The sequence below is a fragment of the Nematostella vectensis genome, chromosome 14 (assembly GCF_932526225.1).
Source record: "Nematostella vectensis chromosome 14, jaNemVect1.1, whole genome shotgun sequence".
Classification (NCBI taxonomy): Eukaryota; Metazoa; Cnidaria; class Anthozoa; order Actiniaria; family Edwardsiidae; genus Nematostella; species Nematostella vectensis.
Window position 1 is genome coordinate 11,939,182 of NC_064047.1, and position 16,280 is coordinate 11,955,461.

At 39.9% G+C, this 16,280-nt stretch overlaps 2 protein-coding genes and 1 long non-coding RNA gene across 3 annotated transcripts in view; all 3 read left to right on the forward strand.

Moving 5' to 3' along the window:
* The window catches only part of LOC5499744 (von Willebrand factor D and EGF domain-containing protein), a 36,187-nt gene extending 30,178 nt beyond the window's left edge, over positions 1–6,009 (forward strand). Inside the window, exons 16-27 of the mRNA XM_048722122.1 lie at positions 323–370; positions 467–514; positions 1,023–1,076; positions 1,181–1,228; positions 1,846–1,893; positions 1,990–2,037; positions 2,750–2,803; positions 3,111–3,164; positions 3,290–3,390; positions 3,893–3,951; positions 4,067–4,203; positions 4,416–6,009. Coding sequence (XP_048578079.1) covers positions 323–370; positions 467–514; positions 1,023–1,076; positions 1,181–1,228; positions 1,846–1,893; positions 1,990–2,037; positions 2,750–2,803; positions 3,111–3,164; positions 3,290–3,390; positions 3,893–3,951; positions 4,067–4,203; positions 4,416–4,888 — 1,172 coding nt within the window. The 3' untranslated portion in view covers positions 4,889–6,009. The remainder of the gene's footprint in view (positions 1–322; positions 371–466; positions 515–1,022; positions 1,077–1,180; positions 1,229–1,845; positions 1,894–1,989; positions 2,038–2,749; positions 2,804–3,110; positions 3,165–3,289; positions 3,391–3,892; positions 3,952–4,066; positions 4,204–4,415) is intronic.
* An 8,620-nt stretch (positions 6,010–14,629) lies between these two features.
* On the forward strand, positions 14,630–15,901 carry LOC125559937. The gene is made up of 2 exons (XR_007306606.1): positions 14,630–15,116; positions 15,147–15,901. It is a non-coding gene; the product is annotated as an uncharacterized LOC125559937 (long non-coding RNA).
* A 106-nt stretch (positions 15,902–16,007) lies between these two features.
* The window catches only part of LOC116617352, a 34,726-nt gene continuing 34,453 nt past the window's right edge, over positions 16,008–16,280 (forward strand). Inside the window, exon 1 of the mRNA XM_048722123.1 lies at positions 16,008–16,193. Within this exon, the coding sequence (XP_048578080.1) occupies positions 16,008–16,193 (186 nt within the window). The remainder of the gene's footprint in view (positions 16,194–16,280) is intronic.

A 16,280-nucleotide genomic window follows, 5' to 3' on the forward strand; every position in this document is an offset into this window, starting at 1 on the left:
CTTGTAGTTTTTGTTCTAATGAAAAAATTGTTGCATGGATTTTTGTGGATTGCGAATGGCAAAAATAAGAGCGTGCTCGTGGCGTAATTTCAGTGCACGTCAGGGCGCGCAGAAGACACTTTTCGCATTTTTAGGGTAAACACTGGAATATTAAATAAAATTTCACAAAAATTAAAAACTAAAATAAAAATTTCACAGTTGCCCTCGAAACTTTGCTTTTCGGCCAACTGTTTATTTTTCGTACCATTTCTCATCCTTGGACATTATCCGTCGACATTCCAGCCGCCAGAATGGGTTTATTTACTAAATAATTTCTTATTAGTTTCGTCGACCAGGCTGCCAACGACAACAGTGGGAGTTATTTCGAAAGGTGAAAATACAATTAACTGATATCAGACTTTTTATAGATTATTGTCCAAACGAACTAAATTAATGCTTATAATGAGAACCAATAATTTCTTATTAGTATCTTCAAACGAGCTGCCAACGACAACAGAGAGAGTAACTTTAAAAGGTAAATGATAAAATATACAGATATATATATTTTTTTAAATACTGCTCGTCGAAACGGAATGAATCATTGTTAAAAATAATTAAATAAGTACCAATAATTTCTTAATAGTATCGTCGACCGAGCTGTCAACAACAACGGAGAGAATTGCTTAAGCATATGATCAGGCACTAAGTTTTAAAAAGCCGTGATGTTTTTAATCTATGAAAACTGCACCATAGATAAGCTAACATAATATATACTTTCAAAATCGCTACGTCTATTCGTTTTTGATTGGCCAAGAGCTATATGTCGTCATCAGCCTGCAATGCACTAGCTGTGAACCAGAATTCTTGCAGGCGCAAGTAGGCGCCATAATTGAAAAAGCGCTGGCTTCGCTATGAACAAAGTGATCTTGCTTATATGCAAAATGCACTACATCCAATTACTGCAATTCTTATCTCCACGTGATCACATGGAAAATATTGTGAGAAATGGGTGTAATAAAAATGCTATCATCTTTTTTTATCAGCTCCGTCGTCGTTTACCGTGCTGCCAACGACAACGGAGAGAGTTACTTCAAAAGGTGAATGATACAAAGTACTGATATCCAACTTAATTATATATATCAATCATCAACGCGAAATAAATTAATGTCAAAAACAAAAATAACCAATAATTTTTTATTAGTATCTACCACCGAGCTGCCAACGACAACGGAGAGAATTACTTCAAAAGGTGAATGATATGCACCAAGAACGAATAAACAATCTGCAATAATTTATGGCACTTTTACTGAAAATGCACCATAAGATATCAATCCAAAGACCTTAAGGTTATATTTTTACCAGCTTCATCCCCGATGACCGAGCTGCCAACTGAAGCTCGTGGCGTCATTCTCGTGCAAGTCAGCGCGCGCGCTGAAGACATTTCAAAATTGAAAACTTTTGCTTCGATTTCTATTCCAGCTCTCAGTAGAGCAATAAGAAAACCGTCTAGAAGAAAATCAATCAGTTGAACTGCAAGTTTTGAGCTTGTAGTTTTTGTTCTAATGAAAAAATTGTTGCATGGATTTTTGTGGATTGCGAATGGCAAAAATAATAGCGTGCTCGTGGCGTTATTTCAGTGCACGTCAGGGCGCGCAGAAGACGCTTTTCGCATTTTTAGTGTAAACACTGGAATATTAAGTAAAATTTCACAAAAATTAAAAAATAAAATAAAAATTTCACAGTTGCCCTCGAAACTTTGCTTTTCGGCCAACTGTTTATTTTTCGTACCATTTCTCATCCTTGGACATTATCCGTCGACATTCCAGCCGCCAGAATGGGTTTATTTACTAAATGATTTCTTATTAGTTTCGTCGACCAGGCTGCCAACGACAACGGTGGGAGTTATTTCGAAAGGTGAAAATACAATTAAATGATATCAGACTTTTTATAGATTATTGTCCAAACGAACTAAATTAATGCTTATAATGAGAACCAATAATTTGTTATTAGTATCTTCAAACGAGCTGCCAACGACAACAGAGAGAGTCACTTCAAAAGGTAAATGATAAAATATGCAGATATATTTTTTTTTTAAATACTGCTCGTCGAAACGGAATGAATCATTGTTAAAAATAATTAAATAAGTACCAATAATTTCTTAATAGTATCGTCGACCGAGCTGTCAACAACAACGGAGAGAATTGCTTAAGCATATGATCAGGCACTGAGTTTTAAAAAGCCGTGATATTTTTAATCTATGAAAACTGCACCATAGATAAGCTAACATAATATATACTTTTAAAATCGCTACGTCTATTCGTTTATTATTGGCCAAGAGCTATATTTCGTCATCAGCCTGTACAGCAAAAACTGGAATTCGACTCTGCCAAATTTTCGTCTTTTATAAGACTTCTGCAGGGCAGACTGAAGAAGGTGAATTATTACAAGCTCATATACATGGGAATAGTGGCGCGAGACGCAAAAACATTACAACTGACAAAAACGCGCATCTCTACATGGGTTCCTACTACAAAAAAAGTCATCACTATTAAGACCCCGCGGGTAGGATACGTGAGCGCTAGCCAATCAGAGGCGTATATAAAAATAACTGCTTGTTTTAAAAATAGCTTCACGGACGACATCATTGGAACATACCCTAAGACGGGGGATTCGTTCTCTTACATCATGGTCTTTTGTATGGTATCAATCCACCTTATAGTTATATTTTTTTACACCAGCTGATTCAATGTAATTATCTTATTTTTATCAGCTTCATCAGCGTCGACCGACCTGCCAACGTCACCGGAGAGGGTTACTTCAGAAGGTAAAAGATACAATCAACAGATATCCAACATAATATATATTGCCCACAACGCAAATTAAATTAATGCCAAAAACAATAATTTCTTATTAGTATCGTCGACCGAGCTTCAACAACGATTAAAAAAATATTAGCTGAGGGGAGAGAGGAGGGATGTTATGAGATGCGCAGATTTTGACCGTTTTAAGTGTGGGGATGTAGACGCAGAGCGATACACTCCTGACCATCAGGCTCATAAAGCAGGAGTTTGTGGTTTCGTTTTTCAATTCATAAGCAGAAGTTTATGTACGAAGCTTACTTTTTGTTTCAGATCCGACCACATCCACAAATACCCGGAGCACTGCGAAAGTGCCAATTACAGCAGGTGTCTATTGCAGCCATACATTTTAATATTTCATTTTTTCATACAATGTTATAGTTTTATTTTTATCTAAACATTCTTATTTTTACCCAAACTTGTTTAACTGGCTTATTTGAATACTTTTCTAGAATATACTGCACAGTGTCGTTTGAAGATTCCTTGGATAAATGAGCTGTCTGATAAAAGAACTAAAGAGTACAACGACTTGCAAACGTCTTTGGAAAAAGAGGTACTTTAAAGCATCTTGCACAGGAGTACTCAGCCATCAGGATAAAGTCTCGAAGTCAAAGCACGTGTCTAGAGGGGGTCCGTGGGGTCCGGTGGTCATGTGACGAGATGAGCTCAACTCCTGTTGACTACCCCGTTGGTTGTTAAGAAAAATAAACATTTTATTTGTGTATTTGATAGGAAAAGTTCCTAGATGGATCTAGTCACGTATCATTAGAACTAAGGATACCTGTTTGAACATAATTGATCCGTGATCAATGAATTACTCATCTGGACCCAACCCTGCAATTTTCTCTGGACACGCGGCCACAGAAACTGTAAATCTTCCATCAATCAGGACTCTATCAAAAGGGCGCCCAAAGGATTATTTATGAGCATGTTTTAGCTCCTTGAAACTTTATTAAGTGCAGCCGCGTAGCAATGCAGTTCACAGTAACACCATTTTAACCACGACTTGGTGGAGCTCAGGCAACTCCAACAATTGAGATTCCTTTTTACATCAGTTTCAGGCAACCTACAAGAATGATGCAGATTTCCTGAGAGTCAACATTGAATCGTTCAGGTGAGCCAACTTTCATTTCATTTTTCTTAACTAAGAATTCACAGCTATTTTCTGTGCCCCTTTCGAATATATTTTTATTTCGCTTTTTTGAGTTTTGAAGTTTGATTGTCCACAGCAAGGGAAGTGTTATAGCCAAGTTTAAGCTGTTTTTCAAGACTGAGAAGAAGGACCCACTTGGACCTTTGGCAGATGAACTCAAGGATGGGAAGCTTGGTGACATCAACGCAGATCCGAACTCGCTTAAGATCTTACGTAAGTACACCCACACTGCACAGCAACAACAAGAATGAGCAGTATCACATCAGCAGCAATGATCCCTTATTAATAGATATTATTTGTTTCTATATTTTGCATATTTCAACTGCACAGCAGCTGGTATTTGATTCAAATGCGACCAAAACAATAACGGCAACAGAATAAGATTTGACAAGTTTGTTATTTTGTTTTGCTTTGTTCATGAATAGGCCCCCAAGAGAAAGAACAAGAAGAATCTTCTCAGACCGAAATTGTGGTAATCGCTGTGGTTGTGGTCATTGTTGCTGTTCTAGTGGCTGTCGCTTGCTGTATACTGTTCCGTCGTAAATACTACAACTACGACTTGAAAAAGAAATCTCGCAAGCCACCAGAGAAGGACCCTGAACGCCACACATACGAGAATCCCGAGTACTGTGACATCCCTGAGCTGGAAAACAACTACGGAGGCGTCACCAAGCCCGCGCCTCATTACGATATCATATCGCCAAGCCTTTCAAGGAATCACGTTGTACCGGGAGAAGGGCTTGAAGCTAAAAATCACACATACGAGGAGCTTAAGGCAGCCAAACCGATCTATCAGATCCTGACACCTGAAGTATTACAAGAAGAACAACAGAACAAACCCTCTTCTCAGGCAAAAGCGAGCCATAGCGTTTATCATAACGCTGGTTTTCAAAACTAGCCTACGTTCACTGAGTTATTTCCCATTCTAAACAGATTTTGTTGCTTTTTTAATTGCTAACTTAATTCTTCTCCTTACTGTGCTGTGTGACTATAACAAGACGGGATTTTTTTTCATAACTTTTTATACTTGAAAGTCATGAGATCCATTGCCCCTTTGATATCCAGGTACATATTTTTGGGGATAACTCACAATGAACTCTAATTACTTTGAGTGTGACAAGTTTTCATTGTCCAATTTTCAACGTCATCTCGAAACGGCTTTTCCACAAGACACGACGACAAACAAAATGGAAAACAGACGCGTAGTTCTCGCTGACCGCTGTAGCGCGTGTCATTCTGTCAATATAATCAATGCACGAAACATCGATAACGCACGTATTTCACAAACGTTTTACAAACATATACTCGAATTTTTTTTCACATTTTTAAATAAGAAAGGAATGACTTAGCTGCGAACCTGCTAAAGTTAACGGAACTGCTAAAAATGTGTTTTTTTTTTAATTTTTCCATTGAGGATATCGAAAAAATCTTTGTAGTTTAATTATTTTGAACAAAAAAAATTTGGACTCGCATCTTCGAGAGTTATTTTAGAAAAGGAATTTAGACGCTTTGGTCTTGAGTCCGTTAGCTACTAAAAGGAAGCTAAGTCTGACCATTGACCAAGTTCTTACATAAGAAGAAATCAGACTTGGCTTTATTAAGCAGGTAAAATGTTTATTACACGGCATAATTCATGGTTAATTATAGAGTCACGTGTTAATGTTGCAATGCGCAGTCAGTGGTTATTGGCAGCGAAGGCCTCATGGTTGCAATGGTTGCCTCATGTTGTCATGGTTGTGTCACGGCAGTTCAACGGTAGCTCGATGCAGCTGAAAGAATAACAGCTTATCGCCTGCACTCAGGTCACGCATCATACTCTGAAAACGACACCATCTTGTCAGTATCGGTATCAGTCCGTATCAAGCTACCAAAGGAGTTGCCTCCTTAGAATAAAAACACATTTAAAGGACCTGTATCCTTAGGAGACAAGCACATTAAAAAGGAGTGTGGTATAAGCTCTATTCCATCGTTAGCTGTATAGTGTTTAATGGCAAAATAAATACCGGTACCGCCCCAAAAGTGTTTCTTCTTTGAGTTGTTTTGAATATAGCTCCACTATGCCACAGCCTAATCGAACAGAAGTACAACAGTAGAAAAAATTGGTCGACCCCGCTGTACCTTGTAGAAAACAAAACGTCTAAGGCATAGTTTAAAGGCCGTATTAACGTCGCATTAAATTCAGCCGTATTAAATTTTACAATTTTATACATGGTTAATTCGGCGTCTAAAGCAATTAATATGATGAATGAGGTAGGGGTGACCGAATTTTACGAAACTTCACAGAGGTAATTAAAATGATCACTTCTAAACGCTCAGTGAGTTTTGTGTTTTTTTTATTAATAATTTCTCACAAAACCCAATAGCGCTTCTCCACGTGATTGCGACCAAGGCGAACTTGAAACGGTCCGGCGTAATCAAGTCCTACGTATTTGAACGGCGTACTGACACCAGCAAGACGCATAGCTGGCAAAGTCATTCATCTTCTGATTCATTGGCTCCACTTGACGGCGATGGCATAACGGACACTTCACTGTACAGTTCTTGACCCCAGCTCGACCGCGCAAGATCCATAATTTCTCCCGCAGGTTGTTAAACACGTGCTCCACTCCCGCGTGGATGAGTTTGCGGTGATAATCAGTCACTATCAGACGTGTGACGTCATACCCATGGTCTAGGATCACCGGGTGCTTGACCTCCCATGGTAAATCAGCTCTGTCAATTCTACCCCCTACACGAAGCATTCCATCGACTAGCTGCGGGTCGAGGCTTACAATTCTACTTTTACGAGTGTCCCTTGGACAATGATTCAATACTGGAAAACCTTGCTTCTTGTGCCCACTTGGTCCAGAATAACTCAGCGTCTCTTGTACACTGAGTGCTACGCTCTTGCGTCGATCTCTATTACGTTATTTGTAGCGGAAACGCTGTCACACGGCGCATTTTCAACCAGCTTGAGTACGCAGCTGGGTCAATCAGTGGTTGGGTCGCTTCTTCTCGTACTCTCAGGATCTTCTTCTTCAGCTCCGCCTTTTCAGATGGTGGTGCAACAGTTGGAACCTGATCAATTGGCCAATCTTGTACATGTAGCTTTACGAATTCCGGTCCCTGAATGGCCATACGGAATGTGCATGTATCTCTGAGAGTGGCGACATCTGCGATATTCAGCTCTGTGCGATCGTCATAAACCTTTCTGTTTGAAGCACCGGGCCCATCTTTTAATAAATTCAAGTATTCAAACACCTCAACTAATGTTTCGGTGAAACAGCTTCTAATTCCTCTTACCCTAATTCGTCAGTTTCTATTAATCCGGGGTCAATTTGCTCTAATTTTTTCGTTACCTCCCTCGATTTTGTCCTGGCTTCTTTAAGGTTTTTGACGAATTAACGGATCTTCGCTTCGCTACCTTTCTTTGCCACGAGTTCTTTCGCTCGATTTGCATTTCTAGTGGCAGTCGACTTCGCCACTTTCCGTTTTGCTGGACACGTGTCCTATTCGGAGATTGTCTCTGGCTTCTTGTATATCCGGCACGAAGGACCAGCTCTGTTATGAACGGCGGCTAAAGGTTTATTGTGTGATTGTTCTGACAGCCAAAGAACTCACAAACTCCTATTTTCGTCACAAAATGGCGATTCCCTCAGTCCAAAAGATTTCCAACTAGTTCTCTGTTCTCGCACGGCCTTTTCACAGGCATCCCGCGTAGTGTTACAAACAATAACAACAAGTAAAAATATCAAAACGTTACAAATAATTGTTCATAACATTGCATCGGCAAATCCGAAAGAGAAAACCATCAATGAACTAAAAACAGTTCTGCAAAGAACTTGAGCCAAAGCCAATAATTATTGCGGAGATATATTGCTTCTTTACACGTAATCAGTTAGAAGATGAGCCCATTTCTGCATTAATGCTTAACTTAAGAGACTAGCAACTACATATTAATTTCGCCAATTTTTGAACGAGTCATAAGGTACAGGTTTGTTTGTGGCCTCCGTAACGAAGCAATTCGGAAAAAAAATTGTGACTGAAGTAGATCTGACTTTGCTATAAATCTAGAAACAGCAGCTAAAGATGCCGCTGCAATTGGTCAGCGTAATATGCCAATCAACATGCTCCAGTCCAAAGACAGGTCTCATCCCAATAAACCTAAGAGGGGGGGGAGAGTTGTTACAGATGTGGTAGCAAATCGCACCTGTCAGACAAGTGCAGATTTAAAGAGGAATTCTGCCACAGTTGTAATAAGAGAGGGCATATTTCAAAGGCATGTCGCTCGGGACATCAAGAGAAAAATTCTAGTAGGAAAGTCCACTCTGTGAATCCCAAGCGGGATGAGTGTGAGGGAGAGGATGGTCCAGACAAGGATAGCTGTGATGACAATGCAATAATTGATCAGTGAACAAAACACAGTGATGCTGATGTTGATGTTACAATTGAAGGAGTTCCCTTGAGTACTGAGCTAGACATCGGATCTGAAGTTTCCATCTGAAGTTTTCATCTATTCCCCTTCTAGAGACTCACATTGTATAAGAAACCTACAACGAGAGCCTGTTAAACCAGTAGGAGTGGCAAAAGTGAATGTACAGTATAACGACCAGTCTCGGGTACTGGATCTTTATGTTGTCAAAAACGGGGGTCCACCACTGTTTGGTAAAATTGGTTAAGAGAGATCAATTTAGACTGGCCAAAAGTCAAGGTCCAGGCATTCCAAGGTGTACTCATGACCCAGTGTTACATGGATGACATCATTGTCACTGGCCTTCAAAGGCAGAGTACCTTGAGAATCTCTCACTCGCCTTGAACAATATGATTAGAAGGCAAATCAAGCCAAATGTCAATTCTTCCAGAAAAGCGTTGAATCCTGCGGTTATGTGATTAACGCGCAATGCTTGCATAAGTCCCAAAGGAAGGTCAGTGCAGTACTGAATGCATAGAGACCAGAGAACGAAGCTCAGCTAAGATCATTTATCGGTCTGGTAAATTATTACCAGCGTTTCCTTCCCAATATAGCTTCCATACTGTATCCGCTGAATCTCTTGTTGGATAATGATTTCAAGGGCCTGGGGCAAGCAACAAGAGGACGCATTCCGAAAGGCCAAGTAGCTGGTTGCGTCAGACGTACTTATCACACACTACGACCCAGGTAGACCCATATTCATGGCCAGCGATGCATCTAGCTGCATCTGGCATCGGAGCCGGAATACCTGACATTATGGAAGATGGCAGTGAGCGACCCATCGCATTTGCATCTAGAACTTCTTCTAGAACATCTAGAAGAGGGGTTATCGCTTGTATAGGGAGTAAAAAAGTTCAATCAGTATTTAGAAGGTAGGCATTTTACCTTGGTTACTGATCACAAGCCCCGCACTCATATATTCCATCCACATAAGGTATTCCAGCTACAGCCGTTGCACGCATACAACACTTGGGCAGTTTTCTTGAGTGGTTTAGACTAGACCATTGTAAACAAAAACACTAGCAGTCACGGCAATGCAGACGGATTGTCTAGGCTATCATTTGAGACAACTGAGAGAGATGATAACGAGTATGATACTGTCGGTATGTTTCATATGAGTTCATGACTTACCAGTGTCCGCAGAAGAAATCAATAATGAGACGCGTCGAGACCCTGTGCTGTCCCAAGTACTACAAGCAGCTATCGACGGTTGGTCACCACGACTTAGTGAGGTTAGGGAGCTACAGCCATATTGAAACATTGGACATGAACTTTCTATCCATGAAGAATGTTAGTGGTGGGGAATCAGAGTAATTGTACCACCAAAGCTTAGAGACCGAGTCCTTGCCTTACTTCATGAAGGTTACATTGGGATCAGAATGGAGGGCTTGGCCAGAAATCATGTATGGTGGCCTGGTATAGACTATAGCATTATTAATTTGTTGAGGTCCTGTCAGGATTGTCAAGAGGTGCAAAATTCACCCAGGTCAGCTACACTACATTGTTGCGAGTTTCCAGACCGCCCATGGCAACGCATTCACATAGATTTTGCTGGTCCATTCTATAATCGTATGTTTTTTGGTGTTGTGGACGCATATTCAAAATAGCCTGAAGTTACTATCACGAAGTCCACTGCCTCTGAAGATACCGCAAATGTACTTTGCGAGATTGGGAGTTACTGAGATTGTGGTGTCCGATAATGGACCACAGCTAGTGTCAAATGAGTTTGAGTCCTTCTTGAAGAGAAATGTTATAAGGCATATTACTTAAGTGCCCCCTACCATCCATCTACTGATAGACTCACGGAGAGGTTCGTGCAGACATTTAAGAAGGGCATCTCCGCGTTCAAAGAGAAAGTTCGACTACAAACAAAGGGTGATAACTTGTTACCAGCTTATAGCAATGTTCCTCGTGAAACCACAGGGCAGCCTCCTGCTGTACTGCCAATGGATCGAATATTGAGGTCAAGGTTAGATTCCCTCAAGCCTGATGTGCGAAAGACTGTAGAAAAAAAACAAGAGGCTGCACTTGAAAGGAGGAAGGGAAAGGGAAGTCTTCATTGAAGGTCAGACTGTACTAGCTAGGAACTACTCTACAGGACCTAAGTGGTTGCCAGGGGTTATAGATAGGCAGACTGGTCCAGTGTCTTATAAAGTTAAGGTCTACAAGGAGGATATACTCATTCGCTTCTCATCTCTGCTTGCGGCGGTCCCATCTCGAGCTCCTAGCACACTACCCCACTACAAAAGATACACTTCATCTTTTTAACGTCCATTCACTCTCACGATCATCCCTCCTCATTGTCGTCTTCGCAATGTCCTGGTGACTTTAGACTTTGTTTCCGCCCATTTGCTTTAATTTGCTGGCATCGTTGTGTTCAAGTGCCGACCTTACGAGCTGTGACCTAAAACAGTAAGAAATTGGACCCCCCTGCGTGATGCCCGAAAGCCGTGGATTTCATCTCTTACGGAGATTCTAAGCACTAAAGTCAGAACGGGGAAATTATTTACCTTGTACTCATACTCATTTGGTTTTGGTTGCCCGATGGCGGTAAAGTATAGTTGAGTTAATTTTGTATCCAATATTTGTTTTTTCATGTTTTTACAGTCTGTTTTGCGATGGGTTGGACATCGGAAAAAGTGTCATTTCAATTTTCATGTTGAGCGACTGGTTTGGGACCTCGCCATTAATTTTCTTATAATTCTATTCCATCCAGGGCGACGGTTTTGGACCTCGCAAAAACGTTACAACCTTTTACATTGGGCGACTGGTTTGTTATTGATGTTACATTTGGTTGTCATGTGTTCGTTCATGGTGGTGTTTCGTTCATGAGATATGAATATTTTTGTTTTTAATGACATCGGAATATCTTTTGAAACTTGTATTTAACTGGTATGGATTGCGGTCTCTTACGCTGCCATTTTCTTGTTCTTGTATATTTCTGTTTTAAACACAAATACCCATACACTCTTTTTTATAAGAACGCCCAGCCTGAGATTTCACCAAGTCGAATAAGAACATGCTAAAAACATGCTGAGGCTCAGATAGCAGACAATTGTTTTCTTTTTTTGTCTTGATTCTTTCTAAAATGCTGAATCAAATTGTGCTCATAGGGGGCACCCCCTCATAGTAACAACCTTATTATCACTATTGATCATTACTGTGATTCTCTTTCTAATCATTCATTGGGTAATATAAAATTTAAGAACATCGTTAACAACATATTCAGCCTTAAAATGTCCCAAACGCCACAACGAATCTCCTTGCCGGAACAAATCTACTGTTACAACGCCGCTGTTTTTTCTGTTTTGTTTAGCAGTTTAGTTCGTTATTATGTCATTTCTGAGCCCGCCTTGCGTGACAGAGGGCGGCGGTCTGAGTGACTGCATGGGGGACTAGGGTCTGGATTCCTTTGTGTCTTTCCCGAAGAGTTGATCAGACGCTACCATTGTAAGTTGAGATTAGTTTGAGAAGAATTCGACTAGAAACAGGTATTTATATCGCGTATTTACACCCTATTTTAACTATTAACTGTTCCTTTATGTGTTATTCGGGAAATTCGAAAGGTATTTAACGCGTTTTAGAGAGAAAATATACTTTTTTTTTCCAAACCTTGTATTTCGCATATTAATTTGCAATCTATATTTGATATTTATGTGTTATCTCACCCAATGTCTTGAGCTGTCAATGTTACAAAGCTGTACATCAAAGATTGGTACAGCTAGTTTAAAAAGAAACGCTTACTCAAGATGAATCTTTTAGGCAATGATAAACCTTATAGCCAAATGTAATTGATGTGTTTATCTGGTCATTTCAAACGGATAGGTCCATAGCAATAAACTGACAAATACAAAAGACCCGCAGGATCTATAGTGCTAGTACAAAGCAACGCAGGATGCCTACATATTGTAACATTTTTTTTCCAATACAAGAAGCACTTTGCGAAGTCTTTTACACTTGGAGTTTTAAAACTAATGTATTCTGATATTTGAGGCATCCCTTGTCAAACATTCCATTTATTTCTTACCCTTGGGTGCTTCCATGATTCAGATGATAGACCAAGCGTGAAGGTACAAACAGTCATTTTGCCAATGTTGAAAATTCCATAGATTTATCTTCCCATCAAATAGCTTAATCCAAGTATCTGTTATGATCAATTCTTGTTGTCATTACTAGCATTTTATTTACAAGGACAATATTGTTTTTTTTGTGTTTGGGATCGGGTATTCGTACCTAGCAGGGGCCTAATATCGTGTGAGGGTGCAGTAGGTGTGATAATTAGTATGGTGATGTAGGAGGGTGGTGGAAATAGGCTTGTGAGATAGTGTAGAGTGGTTATGGTGTGTAGATTAAAGTAGTGATGAAGAGGATTATGGTGTAGATGATGGTGATAATTTTAGCGTGATGAGAGGTGGTTGTGTAGGATTAGGTGAAATGTGATTATTGATTGTGTAATTAATAAAAACTTGTATTTAACTGGTATGGATTGCGGTCTCTTACGCTGCCATTTTCTTGTTTTTGTATATTTCTGTTTTAAACACAAATACCCATACACTCTTCTTTTATAAGAACGCCCTGCCTGAGATTTCACCAAGTCGAATAAGAACATGCTAAGAACATGCTGAGGCTCAGATAGCAGACAATTGTTTTCTTTTTTTGTCTTGATTCTTTCTAAAATGCTGAATCAAATTGTGCTCATAGGGGGCACCCCCTCATAGTAACAACCTTATTATTACTATTGATCATTACTGTGATTCTCTTTCTAATCATTCATTGGGTATTATAAAATTTAAGAACATCGTTAACAACATATTCAGCCTTAAAATGTCCCAAACGCCACAACGAATCTCCTTGCCGGAACAAATCTACTGTTACAACGCCGCTGTTTTTTCTGTTTTGTTTAGCAGTTTAGTTTGTTATTATGTGATTGCTGAGCCCGCCTTGCGTGACAGAGGGCGGCGGTCTGAGTGACTGCGTGGGGGACTAGGGTCTGGATTCCTTTGCGTCTTTCCCGAAGGGTTGAGCAGACGCTTCCATTGTAAGTTGAGATTAGTCTGAGAAGATTTCGACTAGAAACAGGTATTTATATCGCGTTTTTACACCCTATTTTAACTATTAACTGTTCCTTTATGTGTTATTCGGGAAATTCGAAAGGTATTTAACGCGTTTTAGAGAGAAAATATACTTTTTTTCTAAACCTTGTATTTCGCATATTAATTGGCAATCTATATTTGATATTTATGTGTTATCTCACCCAATGTCTTGAGCTGTCAATGTTACAAAGCTGTACATCAAAGATTGGTACAGCTAGTTTAAAAAGAAACGCTTACTCAAGATGAATCTTTTAGGCAATGATAAACCTCATAGCCAAATGTAATTGATGTGTTTATCTGGTCATTTCAAACGGATAGGTCCATAGCAATAAACTGACAAATACAAAAGACCCGCAGGATCTATAGTGCTAAGACAAAGCAACGCAGGATGCCAACATATTGTAACATTTTTTTTCCAATACAAGAAGCACTTTGCGAAGTCTTTTACACTTGGAGTTTTAAAACTAATGTATTCTGATATTTGAGGCATCCCTTGTCAAACATTCCATTTATTTCTTACCCTTGGGTGCTTCCATGATTCAGATGATAGACCAAGCGTGAAGGTACAAACAGTCAATGTTTGCCAATGTTGAAAATTCCATAGATTTATCTTCCCATCAAATAGCTTAATCCAAGTATCTGTTATGATCAATTCTTGTTGTCATTACTAGCATTTAATTTACAAGGACAATATTGTTTTTTTGTGTTTGGGATCGGGTATTCGTACCTAGCAGGGGCCTAATAGGGTGTGAGGGTGCAGTAGGTGTGATAAATAGTATGGTGATGTAGGAGGGTGGTGGAGGAAATAGGCTTGTGAGATAGTGTAGAGTGGTTATGGTGTGTAGATTATAGTAGGGTGATGAGGAGGGTTATGGTGTAGATGATGGTGATAATTTTAGCGTGATGAGAGGTGGTTGTGTAGGATTAGGTGAAATGTGATTAATGATTGTGTAATTGGAGTGTGAGAAGTGAGAGAGAGAGGTCATGGGGTTATTAAGAAACGTGGGGGTGGTTAAGATTATGGATTATAAGATAACGAGTAAAGGTTGTTTAGGAAATGGGGTTAACAAAAAAGAGTAAAGAGAGTTGTGAATGAGGGATTATTGTGTCGAGTGGAGGAGGTAATGTAGTAGATATGGTATTATGTGGGGATTAAAACAGTTGTGATCGGTTAATGGTGGCGAGTGTTTATGTTGCGTATATGTGAGAAGGTGATGTAGGCATTAGTGAAATCTGATAAATGAAGAGTGTAATTAATGTTGAATGGAAGGATATTGTGACATGAATATGTAGTGTAGGTTAAAATGTTTGTGATATGTAGGTGTGAAAAAATAGCCTATAAGTAAAGAATTTTTTTTTATTAATTGTTGAGAGAAAATGTAGTTAGCAGTAACTGAGGTGCGTATAGTGAGGGTGGAGGTATGCATCTAATGGGGTATCTAGTTGCGGTATGATTGGCAGGTGAAATTAAAAAATAATAGAGGTAGAATGAGTGTTGCGAAAATGCTGATAACAAAATAAAAGCGCTGTTATACGATGAAAGGAAACAATGGTGAAAATGGCTAGCACTGTGTGTAGAATCGGTAAAGTGAGGTAAAGTGAGGTAGAGTGAGGTAAAGTGAGGGCACAGCCCTAGCCACCAACCTCATAACACACCGCACCCCCACACCCCCACCACACCACACTGCACCCCCTGCCACTACACCTCACCGCCCAGCTCTCCTCCCCACACCTACCACAGAACGTGCCCTACTACCCACACCAATGTCTACATACTACATACAACCCACATACAACTCAACGACACCAATTATTATTCTGCCGTCTCCCATGACCACATACTCTCACAAGACATTTCCCTGTACATCCATCAATTGTTTCAAGACAACATTATCGATGAGCACACTCATGTTTTCTTACTCCCCCACACACCCCTGTTCTACATGTTACCCAAAATTCACAAACCCCACACCCCAGGCCGCCCAATAATCCCAGGTTGCCAATCGTCCACCGAAAAACTCTCCATCTTTCTTGACCACTACCTCAAGAAATTTGTACCCCACATCCCGTCTACATCAAGGATACCACACACTTCCTACAAACAGTCCTCTCCCTCCCCACACCACTACCAGACACATGTTTTCTTGTCACAATTGATGTCACCTCACTCTGCACCAACATCCCACATGAGGTGTTTGGGGTTGCAAACTTCACATGAGAAATGCAATTTTTTTTATCGTATAACAGTTATTTTAGGAGTATCGCCCTGTCTCTGCTTTGTGGTTATTAAAATGAGTAGAAAACGAATAACTCATTTTCTTATGCTCTAATTGTTTTGTGTGGAAATGGCAACATCCGCCAGCGAAAATAAAGAAATAAGAGAATAAAAGATATATTGTTTGTGTTTGTACTGCTGATATGAGTAGCAGTGTAATAACCATTTTCTTATGCTCTTCTAGTTTTTTCTTGAAGAAATGGCAACATCCGCCAGCAGGCGCCTCGAGGATGAGGTGACGTGCTCTATATGTATAGAGCACTTCAACGATCCTAGAGTGCTCCCTTGCTTCCACTCATTTTGTCGACACTGCCTGGAAGAGCTGGCAGTGCACTCTGAAGGGAGAGGAAAACTTGCGTGCCCCCTCTGTAAGGCGGAATTCCAGGTAATCTGTCTATCAGAAATACATCCATTACTTAATGAGACCTGGAACAACTTTGTGTGACAAATGTTTTGCTTTACCGAAGAAATT